This window comes from Anabrus simplex, chromosome 7, assembly GCF_040414725.1.
Source record: "Anabrus simplex isolate iqAnaSimp1 chromosome 7, ASM4041472v1, whole genome shotgun sequence".
NCBI classification, from domain to species: domain Eukaryota; kingdom Metazoa; phylum Arthropoda; class Insecta; order Orthoptera; family Tettigoniidae; genus Anabrus; species Anabrus simplex.
This window is the reverse complement of record NC_090271.1, coordinates 130,345,776-130,370,327: the sequence shown is the minus strand read 5'-3', so window position 1 is coordinate 130,370,327 and position 24,552 is coordinate 130,345,776. Positions and strand designations below refer to the sequence as shown.

General features: G+C 41.1%; 1 protein-coding gene across 1 annotated transcript in view; it reads right to left on the bottom strand.

Annotated features, from left to right (window-relative positions):
- LOC136876970 (probable peptidoglycan muropeptide transporter SLC46) overlaps positions 1 to 24,552 on the bottom strand; it is a 159,367-nt gene that overhangs the window by 18,047 nt on the left and 116,768 nt on the right. Inside the window, exons 5-6 of the mRNA XM_067150741.2 lie at positions 12,642 to 12,743; positions 1,563 to 1,700 (exon numbers count right to left, since the gene is read on the bottom strand). Coding sequence (XP_067006842.1) covers positions 1,563 to 1,700; positions 12,642 to 12,743 — 240 coding nt within the window. The remainder of the gene's footprint in view (positions 1 to 1,562; positions 1,701 to 12,641; positions 12,744 to 24,552) is intronic.

The window sequence follows — 24,552 nt, the reverse complement described above, 5'->3', positions numbered from 1 at the left end:
GGAGAAGTACAGGGAGACCAAGAAGATGATGGTTAGACTCAGTTTCTAACGATTTCTTTTGCTAGTAGCTTTACGTCGCACCGACACAGATAGATCTTATGGCGACGATGGGATAGGAAAGGGCTAGGAGTTGGAAGGAAGCGGCGGTAGCCTTAATTACGGTACAGCCCCAGCATTTGCCTGGTGTGAAAATGGGAAACCACAGAAAACCATCTTCAGGGCTGCCGACATTGGGATTCGAACCCACTATCTCCCGGATGCAAGCACAGATCTGCGCGCTCCTAACCGCACGGCCAACTCGCCCGGTTTCTAACGATTTAAAGATAATATATATACATACAAATTGTGTCTTAAAAGTACAGTGAATGGACCCATATCACAATGGCAACGTGTGATAACATCTAGAGGAGCGCCACGTAGCGTTAGACACATGGAAGTGAAGCAGTTTAGTCTGCTGCAGTCAGTTTTACGTAGTGTGTGTGAGGACTCGTTTCATAGACAATGAAGCAAAATATAAACAAGTTTTGTTACAAATTAGGAAAACCGGCGATGGAGACGCATGCTATGCTGGTGCAAGTGTCTGAAACAGACGTCGTAAGCAGAAAATGTATTTACGATTGGTTCCAGCGCTTTCGGAGTGGACAGGAAACTCTTGACGATGATACTCATTAATTTCAATACATCATAACAATTATCTGGTATTTCAAATATGAATATAAAAGTTCAAACCCCTCTGTCGGCAGCCGTGAAGTTGTATTTTCCGTGGTTTCCCATTTTCCCACCAGGCAAATGTTGGGGCTGTAACTTAATCAACGCCATGGTCGCTTCCTTCCCACTCCCATCGATATCATAACGCCTATCTGTGACGGTAGGATTCGCATATGACGGCAGGACCGAGAGATGAGATTTCATTTCACCAGGAGACGCAGTGATGACTGGTGGTAATTGTGAGTTTAACTGAAAGAACCACCATATTATCAGCGATAAGAAACCTTTATGTTCTCTTAAAGATTATCGGTGCACCTGTCAGACAGCGTCAGAACTCTTCACATGACTTGGAGCCTAGCTTTCGACTAACTGGTGTTCCTACAATATAAAGATTCTCTGGGCTAAAAGAGATTAGAACCCCATTCTTATTTAAACGACATCTTCTTCTTCTCCACTATAAGTATTAGGTTTGCTCTTCTTTACAACTCCAGAATTTTCATGTTACCGAACTATCAAGGTATGGATAAAAAATACATGTGCATCTTAAAAAACCCCCGTTGATTTTCACCACAGTCATAAGTTTCTTCCTTCAAAACTCAGTCTTACTCCTGGTCTGTGGGAAGATAAGCGATTTTGGTCAGCTCGATAGCTTTAAGAGCCGACAATACCTTCTTTAGAACTATACAGCACTTACAAGATGACATATTATCCATATTGTTTCATATAATCTCAACTAAATTCCAACACTTCACATGGACAACAATATAAGAATTATGATTTATAAATGTTAAGTTCTGAACTTGTCAGACTAGATTACAGTATATTCTAATCGAATAACAAACTACAAGACTTACCTAAATAGAAGTGCCACGCCTTTGTGCTGAAGGCGAATACGAAATGAGACCCAACTTTACTGGTGAGAGCGATGGTCCCGAGAATTGCGTCGTTCATCTTCAACCGCCTGCTCAGCAAACCGACTGCAATCCCAGTGCCTGCAATGGAGGATGCTAGTTTAAGAACTCGGATATCTCGTGAACAGTCACTAATGAGAAACATTGACACTAAATGCAAACAGAATTGAAGCTTCGAATATTGGTTCTTTGCACGTTATGGAAAGAACCATTGGACGCTGAATAAACTCAAGACAGATGTATGCACTATGCATCATAGGTTTTCTGCACACACTCTCCTGTAAAAATACTTCATATATTAGGTCACCTAGGCTCTAGTATTATTATAGCTACACTCTGACAGTAACATAGCCGTGCTCGGGTAGGGTTTATTGTCTCCTCGACAGGTATCCGAGTAAGAACATAGCAGTAAACACACGGTGTATGTATTATGAGACAAGAGACATTCCTTATGAGCGTGAGTGGCGACTATTTGATCTCCTGGCGATATGTTTGGTCCTCAATGGGTCGAGCTCTTCCTCGTTTGGCTAATGTAAGAGGGGCTGATAATCCCCGACTTCACCATTTTAAACAAGAATTAGCATCAAAACCACCACCATAACACAAATTTCAATTACTGTACTTATCTAGATGCTGACGCTATGAAGGATAATGTGGGTTCTACTTGCACAGATTAAAGTTGTGCTCGAGAAAGTGTACGGGAAATGGACAGGGAAGAGAGAGGGATACACCTGAACAGTAGAATACATCTTCTGGCATACGCCAATGATGCGGTAGTCCTGGTGTAATTGGAAGAGGAGATGGTGGAGACCAGTGAGAAACCTGACCTGTAACGCTAGGAAAGTAGGTCTTAAGATTAATACTGACAAAACTGAAGTAGTGGACCTATGTAGATGAGATACCGTACAAGCAGGAGAATGGAGCTATGCCATGGTAGAGAATTTCGAGTACTCAGCAATCAGGAAAAACATAAGAGTGAAGATCATTGAACGGATTATAAATGCATCCAAAATATGCTACAAGTTGAAACATATCATGACATCGCGCACAATATTAACCATAAACTTTTGAGCAAAGGGTCTTCAGAAAGGTATTTGGATCTGTGTTGGATGAGAATGGCTGGAGACGCAGGAAGAACCTAGAGTTGTATAATTTGTTAAACCAACTTAATATTACACAAAGAATATGAGCTAGAAAACTCCGATGGGCAGGACAAGTGATCGACATGTCCGACAACATCTGGACCAGAGCAGTCCTGCTAGGAAGACCTGAAGGAACCCACCCATTCGGTAGGTCCAGAAAGCGACAGAAAGATCGACTGCTTGATCGCCGGTTAACTAATTAACTAACTAACTAACTAACTTCCACAATTTGGTATTCGAGTGCTGCAGGAGACACCCGCTATACTTTTCAGTCTGTTGTATTACGAGGGCACGTCAGAAAGTAAGCTCCCTATGTTATTGCTCGAGGTACTTATGCATCCATTAGTTGTTCGTTCCATCGATTGACGGCACATATATGTACCGGTCGGTGATAAAAAAAGAAGGCACACCGATAGTTGCAAACTGATGGAGGCACTGAATGAATGGTCGCAGGTAGGGTTGTCAGGCGTCGTGGATTTTAGAGGACAGTGCAATATCCATACTAAATTCTCCCGTCCCGGGCAGCTCCTATCCCGGACAGCAATTGTCCCGTATTTCATTACAATGTAGGGCCTATTTTGAATCTCGAAACAAATACCCCAGATGGTCTCCTTGGCTGAATGGTTAGAGTATTGGCCTTCGGCTCAGAGGATCCCGGGTTCAATTCCCGACTAGACCGGGAATTTTAACTGCACATGCTTAATTCCTCTAGCTCAGAGACTGAGGGTTTGTGTTCGTCTTAATACAAAATTTCACATAACAAATTGCCAACCACCACAAAAATATGCAATAATGAATACATCCCTCCATATAGCGTAGACATCAGGAAGGCTTTTAGGACGTAAAACGAGGCCAAATCCACGCAAACTTCTGACCCCATAAAAACTACAGAAAGGCCAAGAAAGAGATGAAGAAGAAGGAAATAAATAAGAAAGACTCCAGTGTTTCCACTCTGATGAATACCAATTACTTTATCTCTAGGATACAGTTCTTCGCTCCTTTTTTTCTCTGTTAATGAGAGTTCGCTGCCTAATTTTTGTGTTTTCCAGCCGGGCGTATATGACGCGTAATAGCGGCCAGCTACCTGGGGAAGTCAAGGTCCATCTCGTACTCCTCCGATTTGATCCGAGTGAGGATTAGTTAAAATATTTTAATGTGTGGAGGAGCAGAAGTTTCATTCCTGCCAACAATGCTTTTGTCAGAAGGGTGTTTTCACATATAAGCGTGAAATGGCCATGTGAGAAATATTGTTGGTGTTCAGTTAAATTGATTAAGTCTGAGCCGTTCATTTCCGTAAAATTGTCTTCAGAGTCATGCAAGAAATTTTAAGAAATTGCAATGACAACAAAAGGCTGTTAACAGCTGAAAAATATATTGAAAATGAATGAGCTGGCATGAAAAATGAAATAAAATATAAGTTTCAATTTATGTATAAAATGTTAAAAATATATAAAATTGCATTATGATGTCAATAAATTATATCTGATGATGCTAGTTTTTTTTTCTAGTTGCTTTACGTCGCACCGACACAGATAGGTCTTACAGCGACGATGGGACTGGGAAGGGCTAGGAATGGGAAGGAAGCGGCCGAGGCCTTAATTAAGGTACAGCCCCAGCATTTGCCTTGTGTGAAAATGGGAAACCACGGAAAACCATCTTCAGGGCTGCCGACAGTGGGGTTATCTGATGATGATAAATGTATCATTCTGAAGCGAAGTTCACAACTTGTAGAATACGAGCACCGTTGATTCCCTCGACCGCACATCTGTCCGTATTTTGATATCAGATATCTGGCAATCCTGGTCGCAGAAGAAGTAGTACACGGTGACCAGGGTTTCTATTTTATTTTTTGCTAGTGGTTTAACACATCGAAGGTTTTCGGCGACGCAAATATGGGAAGGAGGGCCACAAGGCACAGCCCCAGCATTCGCCTGGTATGAAAATTGTAAACCACTGAAAACCATCTTCGTGGCTGCCGACGGTGGGTTCGCACCCATCACCTCCCGAATGCGGCAGTGATCAGTTTTCTGACGGTTTAATACATTCACACAAGGGTTGTGTGAGTATCCAGAGAGAAAGTATGTCTGCTCGTACAATCAAGGCTATCAATTACTCGTCATTCTCTACCGCTTCACAGAAATTTCTGATCCCACTGCTCTTCGTCACTTCTTTCTGACGATCATTCAACCTCTCTTGAACTACTGCTCTCCGATTTGGACAACAGCCTCCCCCTCCAACATTAACCAGTTGGACAGAGCACTGTCCTTCTTTGCTGCAGTTGTTAGGAATAGAAACCCCAAGCTCAGAAATCTCTCTACGCAGCAGGTATTAAGGGTAATAAACGTCACCGCTGCACATCTGGCGGCAGGTAGCTGACCTGAGCTTCCTGCACTGGATCTTGAATAGTCGTTCCCGCTCGAAACATCTAGTCTCACTCTTCTCTCTCGGTGTTTCTTCCCGCTCCATCAGAATCAAAGAACTTCTCCATATTCCCCACACTCATCACTCAATACTTCATCGATCTTTCCTAATTCGCCTCCAACTCTTGTTAACACTATTAATAGCAGACAAGAGTTTGATATAGCATCAAGTAAAAGTATATTCGAGAGGGATTTAACTAGTCTTTTAAGGATAAGTTGATGTGAAGTGGTTATACCGGCATCTTAACCCACGACGATTTGGCTATGAACATGGACATTCTCATGGTTTTCGATTTGGACTTTTGTTTTTTTTGCTATTTGCTTTACGTCGCACCGACACAGATATGTCTTACGGTGTAGATGGGATATGAAAGGCCTAGGAAGTGGAAGGAAGCGGCCGTGGCCTTAATGAAGGTACATCCCCGGCCTTTGCCTGGTGTGAAAGTGGGAAACCACGGAAAACCATCTTCAGGGCTGCCGACAGTGGGGCTCGAACCCACTATCTCCCGATTATTGGATACTGGCCGCACTTAAGCGACTGCAGCTATCGAGCTGGGTAGGACAGTTGTTATTAGTAGGCTGTGTTCCTGATCTTATCTTTTGTTATGTTTGTTATATTTTAACATGAAATTTTATACTTGTTAATTATTGTAGCTATATCTTGTGCTTCGTGAATAAATAAATAAATAAATGAATACATAATGGTTCTATGAATTTGTAGAGGTTGAACGGCAGTGGAAGTTGGGTAGAATATTTATTTATTTATTTATTTATTTATTTATTTATTTATTTATTTATTTATTTATTTATTTATTTATTTATTTATTTATTTATTTATTTATTTATTTATTTATTTGGTGGTTTACAACAGGATAGTAAACCCTAATTACAGTAGACCTAAAGATCTTTAAAATACTTATTAAGTTACATTGATACATATCTTAGATCTAAGTAACTGAATTATTCACCACCTACAGTAACATTTTAACAGATTTCAGTCTGACGTTAATTTTTTGTTTTGCGGCAGTGTAGCTGCAAAACGTTTTATGAACGATGGATATTGACATGTCGAAGTCCAAGTTATTGTCTATACTAACAGCTTCATTATAACTTAGTTGTTACATAGCCTACAGAGTAGTGAATTGTGTGGGTGGTTGTCAGAGCTCTTTCAGTCCTAAACGTGCCGCGGTTTTTTGAATGCAAGCGGAGTACACGAAAGTTCATCAGGGACAGTAAATGCACATTATCTACGTTATTGTTTAATCATTTATGCAGGTACTCGGCATCAAATATTTTTCTCTTATTTTCAAGTCTGGTCATTCCGATACTGGTTAGTAAGTTTTTGTATGGACCATAAATGCGTACAAGCCATGCATTTCGTGATGTAGGAATCTTACAAAACGTTTTTGCACTCTTTCGATTAACTTAATATACTGTATGTGTCAAACCTTGGATTCTATACAACGCTAGCATATTACAGTTTTGTTCGTACAAAGCCATTATAGAGTGTTATGATGGAATTCGTCTTCCTGAAGAGTTTAGTATTCCATATCATAAATCCCAATGCCCGACAGGCCTCTCCTGTCACGTTGTTTACATGAACCGGACGCTAATATCACTGACTTTGTCAACTTCCTGCAGGGCGTTTGGACCCAGCTTGTATGGAAAGTTTTATTCTTTTTTCTGGTGAATGACATCGTTACACATTTCGACGCGTTAAATTTTAGTTCATATGGCTCCACATTAGAATATCGTACAGGTCTTTTTGTAGTAAGTGATTTTGAAATCTTCAGCATAAAGGAGACAGTTGGAATTTTTAACATGTTTAGGCAAATCATTTATGAAAATTACAAACATAATTGGCGCCAGGTTCGAACCCTGAACGATTCCCGAATATACATTGTATTCCATACAGGAAATATCATGGTACTGAACATACTGTTTCCTTTTAGATAAGTACTAACAAATTTGATCATACAGAAGACAAATCTACTCAATTTACTTAACAATATATCATAGTCCACGCTATCAAATGCCTTTCCAAAATCTGTGAAAATAATACCATTTCTTCCTCCCCCCCCCACCATTATCTGTGTCGATATATCCTGACGCAGATTGACCAGATTTGTAACTGTAGATCTCCTAAACCCATGTTCTTTGTGATATATTAGTGGTCCAATGTGTAAGAAAATCTTATCATGAAGGATACACTTTTTACAAAAGCTGACGGGATACATACTGATCGGTAGATTTTAATTAATACCTGATCACCTGATTTTAGTGGGGGGCAAACACCAGGAAAAGTTTGTGTTTTAACAGCAAGATTATAATAAAATATAATAGCTTCCTAAGAATGTCCACACAGCTTTTTATGATATATGGAGGTATCTGATCTGGATCTGCAGAGGACTTCGGCTTTAATTTTCTCAATGCTCTATCAATGTCATCATCCTTATTTCATCGATGTGTAAAGTTTCTGAGACTAGTATTAACTGTGGGAATGTCGTATAGAGCAGTGTCAGAGTCAGTAGACCTATCTGAAATACCTAGCAAACAGATCCCCAATTGTTTCACAACTCTATAACTTCTCACTCATCATTGTACCACGTAAGTCCTTAAGTTACGTTTTCTATGGTTTACATAAGACCCAATTTTTTTTACAATCAAGTGCAATGGTGTCTTCACCAGTCGTTACATATTTCCTATAAACTACTTCAATAAGTGCCTTTATTTTGCTTCTGAGTTGTTTACATTTCATATCACTATATTAGGAGACGTCCTTACGTTTTATGTGGAAATGTTTATTTTTTAAAGTCTCTAATAATTTGTCTTATGAACCAAGAGGGTTATTTATTAAGCCTCTGTGAATCAGACTTTGAAACGTTTCTCCGCAGTACCAGGTACAGTTGACTATAAAAGGTATTTACTGCCGAATTTATTTACGAGTTATTAGATAACTCATTAGTATAAGGGCAAAGTATGTTCTAAAACAACAGGTGCAGCATCAGCATTTTCCCACGCTTTTGAGTAGTGTAGCTTGTCGCTTTTGATACAATGACCTAGTAGTGTACCTATGCTGGTTCTTACCCGAGTTCAATGACCTCTCGGTGAGGATAAGACGTGGCATAACGTCATAACCTTCCGTACGAGAGCAAGCCTAACCTCGCAGACTCCATTGGAAGGGCCTAATTGGTCAGCGAATAATGTGAGGGTGCTTTTGACCCCTAGGTAAGGTTACGACGTCATACCCATTCGTAAAGGGAATAGCTAATCTCACTGGACAACCTGGGGTGTTTTCACCCCTATGTGAGGTTATGACCTCATACCCGGGCAATGCTAACCCCACGAGCCACTGTGGAGGAGCCGAATCGTTCGGGCGCCCCCGGAGGAGACACAAATCGGTTAGGTGACCTGCAGATGAGGTTAAGACGTCATTATGAGGCGTTAACCTAACCTTGCGCACGAACGCTAACCTAACCTCACACACACAGGCTCCCCTTGGAGGAGTCCAATCGGTTAGGTGACTGGTAGTTGATGACATGTTAACCTAACCTCGATACGAGGAACGCTAACCTAACCTCAGACGGATTCCCCTTGGAGGACCCGAACTGGTGAGGTGATTTGTAGGTGTGGTTAACCTAACCTTGGCCACGAGCGGTAACCCAACCTCACAAAGGCTATTTTCCCGTGTTCCGACGGAGCTGTGACGTAATAAGCGCGGGCGATTTAAAATGCATGCTTATCTTCACATTACCCTCTCCTGACAGAGTCGTGACATCACAGCGCGGGCGATTTGACCTCCTAACAGAGAGTTCTATCCTCCTTATAGAACTAGTTGCTTATAACTGCCTTCTCATCCTCCTCAAAGACTTAGATTTCCTCCTCCCTCCTCATCTTTATAGAACTACTAAGTTTATAAGGGGGAAGAGGAGGAGGAAGATGAGGGAGGAGGAAGTCTAAGTCTATAAGGAGGAGGTTAGAACTCTCTGTTAAGAGGAGGAGGAGGATATTCGGATAGATATGTCTAACGCGTGGAATGAGATAGCGGGACAGAGCATGTGTCATACTAAGGTCACGCTGTTTTGACATGTAGTGATCACGTGGACATGGTTATACATGTTTAGACTTGTCCACTAACAGGCTCTCCCTTGTTAGCTCTCTAGACTATCTTGTGCAGGTTTTGCTATAGTGTTTGAAGAGATAAAATATTCGCTTTCTGGGTTCGCGATACGAATCTTATGCAGCGTGCATGATGTGACTAATTACTGCTTCGTATCCACTTGAGCTCAAGATGCGAACAACGGTTATGTGATGAAAAGGGAACTAGAAGTTCTTCAGCCTACATTAAAAAATGGCGACGACTAGGAAAATATTTGATGAGTGAGAGGAGGCGAAGGGAATGCAACAAGTAGAACATTTTAAATTTAACGAAATATTTATTGTGTAATTATTTTCCAAAATTATACAAACTACTACCAGTTTTACTACAATCTTTGTTATGCTGGCGACAAGTTTGCTGTACTCCTTAACATTTCACTGTGAAGAGACAGCATGCTCGAAATGAAGCCCCCTGCAACATTCAAATTAAACAAAATATTTATTTGTAACGAAACTAAATTTTCAAAATATATTGAACTATATATGTTATTTTTTGCGAAGGAGGAGTTGTTTTTCTTACCTTTATGACATCCTTGTGTTTAGTTCCTTTCATAATCACAATCACGTACTCTAAAGGGTAAAAGTTCACGCATACACTGTCTACAGTTTACGATCTTCGGGTTAGGTCCATCCCAATCGACACGATTTTCACTTCGGTGCTTGTAATGTCGTCGATAGAGACTGCATGAAGCTGCTTCGCTTGACTTATTACTGTGGAGAGGTAGGAGGTCCCAAAAAGCATCTACGAAAGGAGCAGCGTACGTAGATAAAAATCCTGGCAGTACACACTGAATCATATGTTCTGGCATCTGATATAAAGTTCCATATTTATAGAACATCTTAACAGCCACACTTACTTGAGAGAGGTAAATAATATGTAGCGTATTAGTTTCGCGGCTAGGCAAACAGGTTGCACATTCACAGTTTTGTTTGTTATCAATACTATTGTCTGTAACAGTGCACCTTTATCTTCTTTCCGCTCCATAGTGTTCGGTGTAGAAGCACACACTGATGATCATGATGTAAGCCTATCCTTATTTATAGTCTTGTAACGATATTCGATAGTGGATGGTAAGTGACACATCACTCATGTGAATAATAAGACAATAGCCTGTTGTGTTAGCAGAAATATTTTCAGATGTTTCAAATTCTAAACGAATATCGACAGGAGATTCTTTTATGGATTCTTCATGATAAGAGCAGTCTATAACCATAATCGGTGCTTTGTTTCTAAATTCTTCAGAAGAAAATCGCGGGCGATCTTATTTCTGGTAATATGATGATAGGAATTTACAAAACATGCCATAGAGCAACCCAAATTTACTTTGATCAAACTGTGAGATATCTTTTTCATGGTTGAATTTACAATGGGTTTGAAATCCACAAATAATATACAAATGCTTTTCAGCAAAACGTGACGTTTTAACAGCCCAGCTATGCTTGTTTGTAGGCGATAACCCAGGATACTCATGCAGCTCCCAACTTCGAAAACGTGTAGGTAATGTTGTATCATTTTCTACAATCTTAATCAATCGAGTAGCAGCATATCCCCTCTATGTAGATTGACTTAGGCTGAGTATCTCAGGTGGCAAAGCGTTCGCCTTTTTAGTCTTGAAATCTACATGGTCATCAGCCTAAACGCTGATCTAAGAATGGCAGACAAAGGTGATGTTGAAACATAGCAGAATATCTATTCTATGTAGACTGACTTAGGCTGGGTAGCTCAGGTGGCAAAGCGCTAGGATTTTGAGTCCTGAAAACTGCTTGGGCATCAGCCTAACGGAGATAATCATTCTACTTTCTTATCTCATCTATTCGAATATCCTCCTCCTCCTCCTTCTCCTATAATCCTCATAGAACTAGTAGCTTATAACTAGCTCCTCCTCATAGACTAGACTTCCTCCTCCTTATCCCCTTCCTTATAGAAGTACCAAGTCTATAAGGGAGAAGGGGTCCGTGATCTTTCTCACTCGGCTCCTCGAAGCGGCCCCCGTCCGATTCGGCTCCTCCAAAGTGGCTCGTGAGGTTAGCATTGCCCGGGTATGAGTTCATAACCTCACCTAGGGGTCATAAACACCCTAGGTTGCCCTCGTAAGTATGGGTATGACGTCGTAACCTCACCTAGGGGTAAAAAGAACTCCACATCATTCCCTGACCAATTGGGTCCCTCCAATAGAGTCTGTGACGTTAGGCTTGCTCACGGAAGGTTATGACGTTATTCCGCGTCACAACTTCACCGAGAGGTCATTGAACCCGGCTAAGAACCCGCATAGGTACACTACTAGGTCATTGTATCAAATCCGACATAGATACACTTCTCAAAAAAGCGTGGGGAAAATGCTGACGCAGCACCTATTGTTTTAGAACATACTTTGCCCTTCTACTCTCATTCCAGTAGGCGTCCCTTAATTTTGTAAACAGCTTCTCAAACTTAACTTTCCTAAAGTTAAATCTTGTTTCCATTTTAGCCCAAAATTCTCTTGAGCCCTTTTCAGTGGTAAATTTAATTTTAATAAAGGGCGTTGGTTATCTTCTCTAAGAGAGGGAATGTGTCCCTGGAAACTTGTAATTGCGTATAATTGGTATGAATTAAGTAAAGGGTTTTCCCATTGCTATTGTGCACAGTATTAAGAGATGTTAGTTCGAAAAGGTTTATATTTTTTTAAATCATCCGACAATGACATCGGGACTGAGGTGTGTACTTGTTATTGTGGGAATGTTAATGTCACCTGCTATGATCATGTTATTACTGTAAATTTTATAATGGGCTTCCAGCCATTCTTAGCACTCCCTGGTATTGCCCGAGATTAGAGTAGGGGAGGGGAGGGGGACATGTAGACAGAGCAAGCAAGCAAGCAAGCAAACAAACAAACAAACAAACAAACAAACAAAATGTTTTCTATTGTTCTAGTTTTAACAGCATGACCTCCCTATGACGAACAACTGCGGGAAAGACTAATTCCCAGGGAGGATGAAATTACAGTAAAATTTGAAATGGTTCAACGTGTAGGATTCCTCTTCTTATAGCCAGGAAATGAAGAAAGACATTTTGTACCACGGTATGACAAAAACTTGAATAATTTGGCGATTACGTCAACAACAACAACAACAATAACAACAACAACAACAACAACAAAATGAACGAGTAGTGCCGAAAGAAAATAGTGTTCTTTATATTGATCTCTCTTAATCCGTTCATCTACGCAAATAATTAGAGAAACGTACTTCTTGTATTACCCTATAAATTCAAGTATCTTATTAAATTCTTCAATTAGAAACGTATAAATTAAACTTGTACTCACCAATTAGATGGATTACAATAGAGTACGTGGCATAATAACCAAAATCCACCTCGTTCCAGTGGAACTGCCTGCGTACAAAGGCGTATGCGTTCTCTGCCTCGCCTGGAATAAAGTGTTTCAATGTTACTAATTAAATTGTCAATAGTAGCGTACTTAATGCAGGGCATAGAGACAAATTAACTGATTACCACAATATAAATTATATTTGTAGAATTACATTGTTGAACGTAAAATAATAATTTTATATTAGCTAAAAAGTTAGTTTCCTTAACTGTACCACTAATGTCATTTAGCGGAGATGACCAGGAGCACAAGGGACAAACCGCACCTCAATTAACAACAATAATGTAGCGAGCTCATGTGAAATAGCAGCTAAATACACTCTGTCACCAGGCTGCTAGGGTGGGACTTCAAATGTCACTAGACAAAACAAAGTTCAGTCAATTAAAATTATTTTCAAGGTCCACCTATTCAATACAATGACGTTTTATTGTGATTCAATCACATGTCAAATGGTACTAGTTTCGGTATCTATGTGCCACCATCAGCCTTAAGTACAAATTAAACAAATATATACGTATTCCTAAAACATCTAAAACACATTTTAACACATTATAAAATACATTACTGTGATGATATATGAGTTAGATAAAATTATGTTACAATTGATTGCTGTAATATAAAATTCTTAAAATTCCGGCAGTTCGTTTTGTGTCCAGTCTGTGTACATCTGGAATAAGTGAATTTGGGCTGTTTTATGCTGTCTATGCGAGTTGCACGTATACACTTGATATTAGGTGGTTCCGGGGAAGTTTACTTTGATCATGTGAGATCGTGATATAAAGATGAATTTTATTCCCACTTCATTTTAAACCTGAAGGAGAAAAGAGCCAGGTTAGACGTTGGAAGCAATGTATGGAAGTTACTAGAGCCATTAGAATTATTGGCGCACACACACACATCGCCCAGCTCCGTCTGTGTAACAAACACGTTCAACATGCTGCTCAAGGTGAGTCAATCATCATTCGGTTCTGCTATTTGAGGATCCGAAAAGCTTTCGGACTGAAGACTTAACAACATCAGGTAAATGATCAAGTGGTATTGCACAGCATTTTATTTCAAGTACTTGATCCTTGACTGACCTTCATATGAAGTATCCTTATCTACACTCGTAACAAGTAGTGATTGTGGTTCCCTACAAAGCATTGATGCACCTAATGAACGTATACATATTATTTCTCAAAGGTGTTTTTTGTCGGTACGCCATATCTTCCTTAATACTTCATCAAAATTAATGGTTGAGACATCATTTAGAAGATGACGTTCTCCGATAATGAAGAAAAATAAACAAATGGTTTAAAATTAATGTTTTCGCTAAAAAATCCTTATTTTATAATTCAGTTATTATGAGTTTCGACTTGACGTTTGAGCGCTGCCTTTTGGCGGAGGGTAAGTGAATTAATCAACAGCCAATCATAGGCAGCCGATCGCTCCGATAGAGCGCGTTAAACTCCAGTTCCTGTTAGAGTGTTGTCGATCTGTTGTTTATTGTAACCACGTGCTATCAACTGTGTGTTGTATTGTGCTCAGTTCTTTTTGCGGTCTTTGTGTGTCTTTGTGCTAGGTTGTTGTTCGTTTATATTTCGTAGTGTAGAGTTTATAAATGTATTGTTTAGTATGTTTAATATTATAGCGCGTTATATTGTAGTGAATAGTGTGTAACAGGTGATCTATTTTATATAGTAGATTAATTTAATATTTCTTTCGGTAGTTATATACTAGGTTAATTTTAGGCCCGTGTGTGAATTCGATATTCTGTCATGTCGACGCCTACTTCTAAGGATGAAGCTCCCAAGAGAAGAAAGACCTTCGGACGCGGTACTCCACTAAAGAGTCAGGCCCGGGAAATTGTTTGTAATGTTAGGGAGTCATTCTTGACAAAGCACCAACAATGGCGGCTACAAAGAATGTTGATTAAGTGGTTGAAGAAGCATACATAATATTTCGGTTCGCGATGACATGGGGAAGGGGGATCTTACGCATCTCTTGAAACAAAACAAGCCCCAGTGCCCAGTTTATGTGGTGGATAGCCAGAAAAAAACGGGCATTAAGTAGATCACCTTCCACTATACCATTGCCATTTTAACGCCATAGCACTGATTTTGGCCCAAGTGAAGGATTATGTAGCTGAGAATAACCGACTCTTCACAGTTTCAGCAGTTGAAAGACTTATTTTCGAAGCCGTAGGCCGTATAAGTGCGGAGGACTGGAGCAACGTTGTGTGACACACGAAATCCGAGATTAAAGCTTGAGAGAAAGAAAGTCTCACAGACGATTATGTTGAAGACTTTATTATCTCTTTAGGGTCAAGCGAGAGTGAAACCTCAACAGATGATGACAATGCCGATATTGACTCAGAAATGAGTGGTATATTCGCTTTGTAGGATTATTTCCTTCGTTACGGGAAAGTGAATCTAAAAACAACGCGAGATCTTCTACATGGTGAGTAGAAATTTAATTTAATTTTCTCACGTTTTATCTGCTTTAGCATTGACATATTTTTATCTTGTAGCCTCATCCTAAATTTGTGTATTGTTGATCTTATGTGAATCACGTATGTTGCTAAAAAGAATAACTGATTATGGACTTATATTCCAGTATTTACATTTCTGTTCGTGTTGTGTATCATAAATCAGCTGTTTGTATTCGTAGCAATTTGGCACCACCGGCTGACTTCCGGCTAACTGTCAAGTCGAAACTCATAAAAACGGAACTATAAACACTTCATTTGCATAAAGAATGTAGAAGGTGCCATCTGTTAACAATCCGTTTAACTAACATGTACCAAGCTCGATAGCTGCAGTTGCTTAAGTGCGGCCAGTATCCAGTATTCGGGAGATAGTAGGTTCGAACCCCACTGTCGGCAGCCCTGAAAATGGTTTTCCGTGGTTTCCCATTTTCACACCAGGCAAATGCTGGGGCTGTACCTTAATTAAGGCCACGGCCGCTTCCTTCCCACTCCTAGCCCTTCCCTGTACCATCGTCGCCATAAGACCTATCTGTGTCGGTGCGACGTAAAGCAACTAGCAAAAAAATTTTAAAAAAATAAAAAACAAACAAACTAACATGCACGACAGCTGTCGGTTGGAGTTGTTTACATTGTTTAAAGAATATAGAGGGCGCCATCTATTTACAGTCTGTTTTTGAATCAAGTATGTACCGTGTGCTTCTATTGCTCCTAACTTCAATAACATTGATCTGTCATTTAATTCCAGGATGCCAAGGGACACAACAGGCAGACCGAGAGGGCGACCTCCACCCAGAGGGCGTTCCACACCATTGGAACGTGTCACAGATCGCAGAAGAAGAGATTCCAGAAGTGACGAACAAAGACAACTTCGACTTTAGAAGGATAGAGAAGCTCAGCGCAATCGCAGACAAGGCAGATTCAGAGCTCAACGACAACAGTTAGTCCAAGATAACAACTTTGTGTCATCCAATTACCGACTTCGCCTCCAGCAAAATATCAGTGCAAGAAGACAACTATATAAACTTCCAAAAACGTATTGTTCTGCCCGTCTTTTTCTTAGGGACAATGAAGTGCAAACACATAATGTTGGTGATATAGACAAAACGTGAGTACATTGCTCTGCAAGGTTTTTTGCAGGAGAGTTCAGTGACAATTCAGCTGCCATGTGTTGCCACAAGGGAAAGGTTAATTTGGAGCCCATTAAAGTTCGTGAAGAGCGTCAAAATTTCATCGAGCAGATGGATGATTATACTAAAAACTACCTAGAAAATATTAGGCAATTTAACAATGCTATGGCATTTGCTTCAGTTCAGAATATCTCGGTTGATATTCCTAGCAGAGGTCCATTGTTTTAAATTACACGGTCAGATGTATCGAAAGTTGGGAAGTTTGCAACCTTCTGCAGGAGTTGCACCAACTTACGCTGGCCTCTTTCATTGTAGATTTTGATACGGTACTGAATTACAATATCGTATAGAGAATGAAGCCAATAGAAAATGTTGCAACATAATCCTTATGCATAGTTGTTTAAATATATAAAAGCTGTAGCTGACACTATACCTGATTTTAAATTACAATTTACTACTAGGAATGCATTTCATCCTCGAAGATCCAATGTGCCTACAGTCAGTGACGTGGCTGCTGTTTTTGTCACTGATGACGGAACACCACCAGGCAATGTTGATTTTGTGATCTAATCTAAAAGAACTGGTGCACTTACTAAAATATATTACTTGAATCCCCATTCTGATCCAATGTGCTATCCATTGCTTATCCCATGTGATGATTGTGGATGGACTTTAGGTAAACCACATGTTCAAGTCCATACTACTGCGTTGAGAACAGTCACAACTCAGTTACAGTACTATTGCTACAGTTCATATTAGAAGTAGCTTCAGTATCCTTCATGCTTCAGGTCAATTATTTCAGCAATATATTGTCGACAGTTATGTTAAAGGAAAAGGTTCCAGGTTGGTATCAACAAGAACTCAGAGCTGACAGTTACACCGGTTTGATGGACTTTATTAACACTGATGCTGAACAAGGACGGGCATTTGGGGGAATTCCTGTTATTCTTCCTTCAACTTTGGCAACCCTCGAAATATGCTTCAAAATTATCAAGACGCGATTGCCATTGTTGCCCGTTTAGGAAAGCCTGATCTATTTCGCACAATGACTTTCAACCCCAGGTGGACTGAAATTACCTCTCAAAGAAGTTTTGTAAAGAAAAGAAAATTAAGAACAAAATTCACATCTGACAGAGACAATATCATTTTTTTTAATATCTACTTTTTAAATGGTTTACAATTAAACGTATACTTTATACATAATTATAACGGCTTTTTACTTTTTTTTTGCTAGGGGCTTTACGTCGCACCGACACAGATAGGTCTTATGGCGACGATGGGATAGGAAAGGCCTAGGAGTTGGAAGGAAGCGGCCGTGGCCTTAATTAAGGTACAGCCCCAGCATTTGCCTGGTGTGAAAATGGGAAACCACGGAAAACCATCTTCAGGGCTGCCGATAGTGGGATTCGAACCTACTATCTCCCGGATGCAAGCTCACAGCCGCGCGCCTCTACACGCACGGCCAACTCGCCCGGTGCTTTTTACTTTGAGACTGATATTTCATTAATAAATACTAGCATATCATTATTTCCACATTCTACCATTCGGTGGCTGATCACGATACTGTGCGAAATATTCGCACGGGTCAGCTACTATATATATTTCAAGTTGTTTTACGTCGCACCGACCCAGGTAGGTCTTATGGCAACGATGCGACAGGAAGGGGCTAGGAGTGGGAAGAAACCGGCCGTGGCCTTAATTAAGGTACAGAAAATGTGGTGCGAAAATGGGAAACCACGGAAAACCATCTTCAGGGCTCCTTAGTGCTGGATACTGGCCGCACTTAAGCTACTGCAGCTATCCGGCTCGGTAATGAACAAATAAGGAAGATTCAAAGGACCATGAATTCTTACATTAACTTTATATTTTCCTTACGCTATGACACACGTGTCACACCTTACTACAAGCAACTTTCCCTCCTGCAATTTGAAGAACTCCGAAATTTCCATGTAGTCGTGCTGATGTTCATATCCTTAACCGAGAGAACTCCCCCAGTACCTGTCCTCAACATTTACCCATCTTTTCTCTTTTCACCAACATAATACATGCTCTGTTACCTTGTGAGACAGGTGGAAAATTTCAACATTTCATAATATCCCAGGTTAGACGAAGAACGTTCTACGAACACCAATGGCATCTTCCCAGTTTGATTACATACATTAAAGATACACATTGATATTCCGCAACCATAATTACAAATGAACAGAGCTCGAAGATTGCCTTATAGCAGCCTTGCAAATAACTAGCATTTCCTTCAACTGATAAGTAATGTTATAAAAATAACTATTTTCTGAGAAATGCTGTTAACATTGTTACTAATCATTATCCCAAAGAAGATGTATATGAAGTCAATTACAGGTACGGTACAAATAAGCTACAAGCTTACCTTGAGTAGGAGGAACTGTGCGGCCAGTATCCAGTATTCGGCAGATAGTGGATTCGAACCTCAATATGGGCAGCGCTGAAGATGATTTTCCGTGGCTTCCCAGTTTCACACTAGGCAAATGCTGGGGCTGTATCTTAATTAAGGCCACAGCCCTTTCCTGTTCCATCGTTGCCATAAGACCTATCTGTGTCGGTGCGACGTAAAACAACTTGGTTTTAAAAGAGGGAAGTAGGATGAACTAAATCCAGCACGTCACGTGCAGATAACGAACAAAATAGCTGCCTCGGCGAACCAGACGTAGTGGTGTTCTACCCATGATCCCTAGTCAAGGGTTCAATTCCGGCTGAGGTAGTCTAGTTTTAAAATCTTGGCACACCATGTCATTGTATTGGCATGTTTAAGATTTTACATGGTGGTGCATTCTGTGACATCCAACGAAATTAAATTATCTCAGCCATAGTACGGCCGACATGATGCGCCGCTCTACCTAGCTCCGTACCGGCCTTAACAATCGGGTCCACGCACTGTAATCAGAGTAGTTTCATAGCTCGACACGTAACGCTGGCGACCTAAGTTTTTACGGTAGAAATTCCTGCTCCTCTATGGAAAAGTTATTGACTTAGATTGCCAATTTATCTTAATTTAGAGGTACGGAGAATGTTACATAGGTTAATGCTGTTAAAATGATTAATCCTAAAGGTTAGTTTCGTTGATATTTGCAAAAATAACGACGTGAAATGAAACTGCAGAGAGATGGGCTAGTCCAACTGACGTTCCTTAGGCTAACTGTGAGGAATAATAGTAATCACTTCTATTATCCACAGCTTTAGATACATAGCAGAACTTACTAAAACAATTTTGTCTTCTGATGTTAATCTCGAGATTAAAAGACATTGTTCAATTAAAGTTTGAAAAATTCTTCAAGTGCTGCTGTCAGGAAGGGGCTGGACAAAACATAAACGTCTTACTTTTTTCTATATTCACTGTATGGATAACATACATATTTTGACTCAAAGATGCTTAAATTTTCATGTCAATATATCCATAGTTTCAGATGATATTTCATTCATACTTCACACTAGAATTTCAAATACCAGGCGAGTTGGCCGTGCGGTTAGAGGCTTGCAGCTGTAAGCTTGCATCCGGAAGATAGAGGGTTCGAACCCCACTGTCGGCAGCCCTGAAGATGGTTTCCGTGGTTTCCCATTTTCACACCAGGCTGTACATTATAAGGCCACGGCCGATTCTTTCCCACTCCTATCCCACCATCGCCATAAGACCTATCCGTGCCAGTGCGATGTAAAACAAATAGCAAAAAAAAGAAGAGTTTTGAACATAAATTCAGTGACAGAAAACGATTTTGAGTAAATACATTGTGAACTGTTCATTGCACAGGTAACAGTAACATAACAGTAATGCAGGGCCTCTCAAACGCCCAAAATCTCACGCATGCAAATTGAGGCGCAGAGTTCCTGTGCACAGTGCATCGCTCCCATTTGGCTCGGCTCGGACCAACGCTTCGTCTCTGGGCTACTCGGCTAAGTCGGCTCAACAAGGCTCAACTCGGCTCGGATTTGGAGCGCTACGGAGCAAGTGAGGAAGAGGGAGATATGTGGAGCGAGCGAGACAGCCGTAGGGAAAAAGAGAGACAGCGCTATTGCTCCAAATCGAGGAGTAGGGGTCTGCACTCTACACCAGGTGCATGCACTCTGAGAGGCCCTGCAGTAATGGTTTCTACTTGTCAGTGTTGAAATGTTGAAGTTCAGATTATCTTGGATAAAAATATGTTGTATTGCTGTCATGTGACAAAAATGATTCAGCTTAAAGGATTATTCAATGAAAGAAAATTTAGGGGTAATAAATGCCCGATTAGCGTGATTAGCTGCCACCCCTGAAGGCCCGGGTTCGATTCCCGGCTCGCTACGAAATTTGAAAAGTGGTACACTGGCTGGAACGGGGACCACTCAGTGTCGGGAGGTCAACTGAGTAGAGGAGGAATCGATTCCCACCTCAGCCATTCTCGAAGTGGTTTTCCATAATTTCCCACTTCTCCTCCAGGCAAATGCGGGAATGGTACCTAACTTAATGCTACGGCCGCGTCCTTCCCTCTTCCTTGTCTATCCCTTCCAAGTTTCCCATCCCCAACACAAAACCCCTCAGCATAGCAGTTGCGGCCACCTGGACGAGGTACTGGTCATCCTTCCCAGTTGAATTCCCCGAACCGAAGTCTCACGCACCAGGACACTTGCCCTTGAGGTGGTAGAGGTGAGATGCCTCACTGAGTCCGAGGGAAAGCCAACCCTGTAGGGGTAAACAGATTGCGAAAGAAAGAAAGAAAGAAAGAAAGAAAGAAAGAAAGAAAGAAAGAAAGAAGGTAAATACCCGAAATAGAAACGGAAAATTATGATGAAAGTGCTAATTTCTTTGAGCCACTCCGAAGTTTTGTCCTGGTCTGCAGAGTACAGCCCTTGTAAGGCAGACCTTCCGATAAGGATGGGCGGCATCTGCCATGTGTGGGTAACTGCGTGTTATTGTGGTGGAGGATAGTGTTATGTGTGGTGTGTGAGTTGCAGGGATGTTGGGGACACCACTAACACCCAGCTCCCGGGCCAATGGAATTAACCAGTGAAGGTTCAACTCCCCGACCCGGCCGGGAATCGAACCCGGGACCCTCTGAACCGAAGGCCAGTACGCTGACCATTCAGCCATCGAATCCACTGTCCTCCACGGATTTAATCACCTTCTGGAAAAAAATCCGCAGCCTGTTTCCAGTCATTCGACCGGATCAGGAATGGAATGAACGAAGCCCCCATCTAGCAGCGAGGATAGGAATTGTGCCGGCTGCCGAAGCCTGTCGCACTTCTCCGGGGCAGTGATTAATGAATGACGGATGAAATGAAATGATATTCGAGAGTGTTGCTGGAATGAAATATGACAGGGAAAACCGGAGTATTCGAAGAAAAATCTGTCTCGCCTCTGCTTTGTCCAGCACAAATATCACATGGAGTGACCGGGATTTGAACCACAGAACCCAGCGGTGAGAAGCCGGCGCGCTGTCGGTTGAGCCGCGAAGGCTCCATCACCTTCTGAAATAAGGTGAAAAGGCACAGATGCGGGAGTAATCTGAGGATATCCAATTACTTCCTTTATTAGGTCCTTGCCTAGATAAAGCCGACAGCCGCTTTTCTCCTAATTCCCTTCTATACGGTATTTCATGGAGTCGTATCTTTTCTGGCTGCGAACCACCTTGCCGAGATTGGCAAAATGGTACACAACAGTTCAATATTTCGGGGCAAGAATCTGAAGATTCAGTTCTACGCAAAATATACCTGGCACGAACGGAAAGAAACAAGTACCAACACCTTAAAATCACTTTTGAAATATCTATAAGCATAACATGATTAATTCATTTCACAGTTCTATACAAAATATCTCTTGTACGAACGGAAGTGTGACTAGACACGTTTACTCATTGTACGAAATAACTCAGGTTTTCACACACATTCATGCACCAATAACACTGTGCTACACCCACACTGACAGCAAAGATTGTGCGTCTACTGCTGCACTCTTACGGCGACTTGGAGAAATATTAGTAGTGGAGCCTTCCTGCGTTAAACTAGTGGCATAGAGCAGGCAATATTAAGAGGATCGAGACGGCGGTGGGTAAAACTTTCCAATTACAGCTTTATGCTTGGCTTCACAAACGATTGTCAAGGCCGGTATAAGGAGCGCAGCGAGGGATCCAGTCGGCCGTGGCCACAGTATCCATACAGTAGAATTCCGCTTTCGATACTAGATAGCAGCACAAGCGGAATTTCAAAACTGATAAGCAGCAGGGCCACCTAGATTGCACTATTTCAGTAGGTAGGTGAGACCACACTATTCTTCTTCTTAATCTGTTTATCGTCCAGGGTTGGCTTTTCCCTCGGACTTAGCGAGGGATCCCACCTCTACCGCCTCAAGGGCAGTGTCCTGGAGTTTATTATTATTATTATTATTATTATTATGTTTACCGTCCAGGATTGGTTTTTCCCTCGGACTCAGTGGGGGATCTCACCTTTACAGCCTCAAGGGTAGTGTCCTGGAGAGTATCCTCGGGGATAAAATTGGGAGAGGGGCCAGTACCGCTACCAGACGACCTTATCTGTTATGCTGAACACGGACCTTATGGAGCATGGGAAGATTGGAAGGGACAGACAAGGAAGAGGGAAGGAAGCGGCCGTGGCCTTAAGTTAGGTACCATACCGGCATTTGCCTGGAGGAGAAGTGGGAAACCACAGAAAATCACTTCGAAGATGGCTGATGAGGTGGGAATCGAACCCTCCTTTACTCAGTTGACCTCCCGAAGCTGAGTGGACCCCGTTCCAGTCCTCATACCATTTTTCAAATTTTGTTGCAGAGCCGGGAATCGAATCCGGGCCTCCGGATGTGGCAGCTAATCACACTAACCACTACACCGCAGAAGCGGACTTATTATTATTACCAAGCAATAAACCGCAATCCTGCACTGAGTTTGCCGTATAAGTTCAGTACTTCGAATACAAATACCGAAAAGTTCTCTTACACTACAGAGTGAAGAGGGGGTTTCACTTCTGACGGGAGGTTAAATACCGTCTCTCAATCAAATCGTTTCTTCCCCGTCAGTGCAGTAGGTATACAGAGATTTTTCCGACTCATCGAGAAACAGATGAATAAAAGGGCATAGTTTTCTCCCCTGGGCTCCCAATTACTTGTTCTCAACAAAAAAAATTGCAGTACAAAGCAGCAATTTATCTTCATCCCCAAATTATCAGAAGATCAGGTGTAGATGCTACATACAAGCTTACATTAAGTTTGTAGGTCTTCGGAAACATAATTCTCAGAAATTTCACTTACACTACGCGTATTCAGTGTTCTCTCATTCTCCTGTTTGGCCATGTCATAGCTCCTTAATGTACCTTCCCCTGTCCTCAATTTGCCTAGCTCAGCGGAGACGCTGCGTGGTACGTTCGGACATGAAAATATGGGTCGAAATGTCTATAAAAATAAGTTAAAATCATATGACATGTTCTAGAATGCGTTATTCGTAAATGAGAACTTGAAGAAATAAATGGATGGGAATGTTTAGTAACAATAAGCATGAGAAAAGAATGATAATCTTCCCAAATAAAATAAAATAAAATAAAATAAAATAAAATAAAATAAAATAAAATAAAATAACGAAAATATTACAATAAAATTCGCCTTCACAGTTTTAAATAGAAACACGGGTCTTGAAACCAAATCACAATCATTGTGTGGAATACGGTGGTATTATTGTGTTTTGATGTAGGCTTTAAATAAATTAAATTGCGCATGGTACGTAGCCTCGATCTGAATCGTCCCTTTACATGAAATATAAATATAGATTCGCACATCTCGGCCTGAATAAAAAAATCCGAACTAGTCGGTAAAAAATATAATAAGCCCTTGCTTGGGACTGGCATATACCCCCAAAAAGACACTGAATTTACAATCACGAGCTCCGCCCCGAATAAACTGGGGAGGAATAGAACCTCACAACCAAAACTCAGCTCGTGCTGTAGTTCCCTTAATCAAAGATGCACACAATAACAATGGACAAAAATACACATCGGACAAACACACAGAAGGTCAAAATAAACACCTCCTGAAAAAGAAAACAGATATATACTAGATGTCATCGTCTGGGGTTCTTGGTCTCAAACACAAGACCTGTATGGCTCTGGATGCCAACTGCCATGTATTACGCACGGCGGATAATTGCCGGATAAACTTAGCAACCCCTGGCCAGCTGTGGAGAGAAAGCGAATAGCGAAATATTGTTACACGTGAAGAAAACTAACCTGCTCTGATCTGGATAACTGG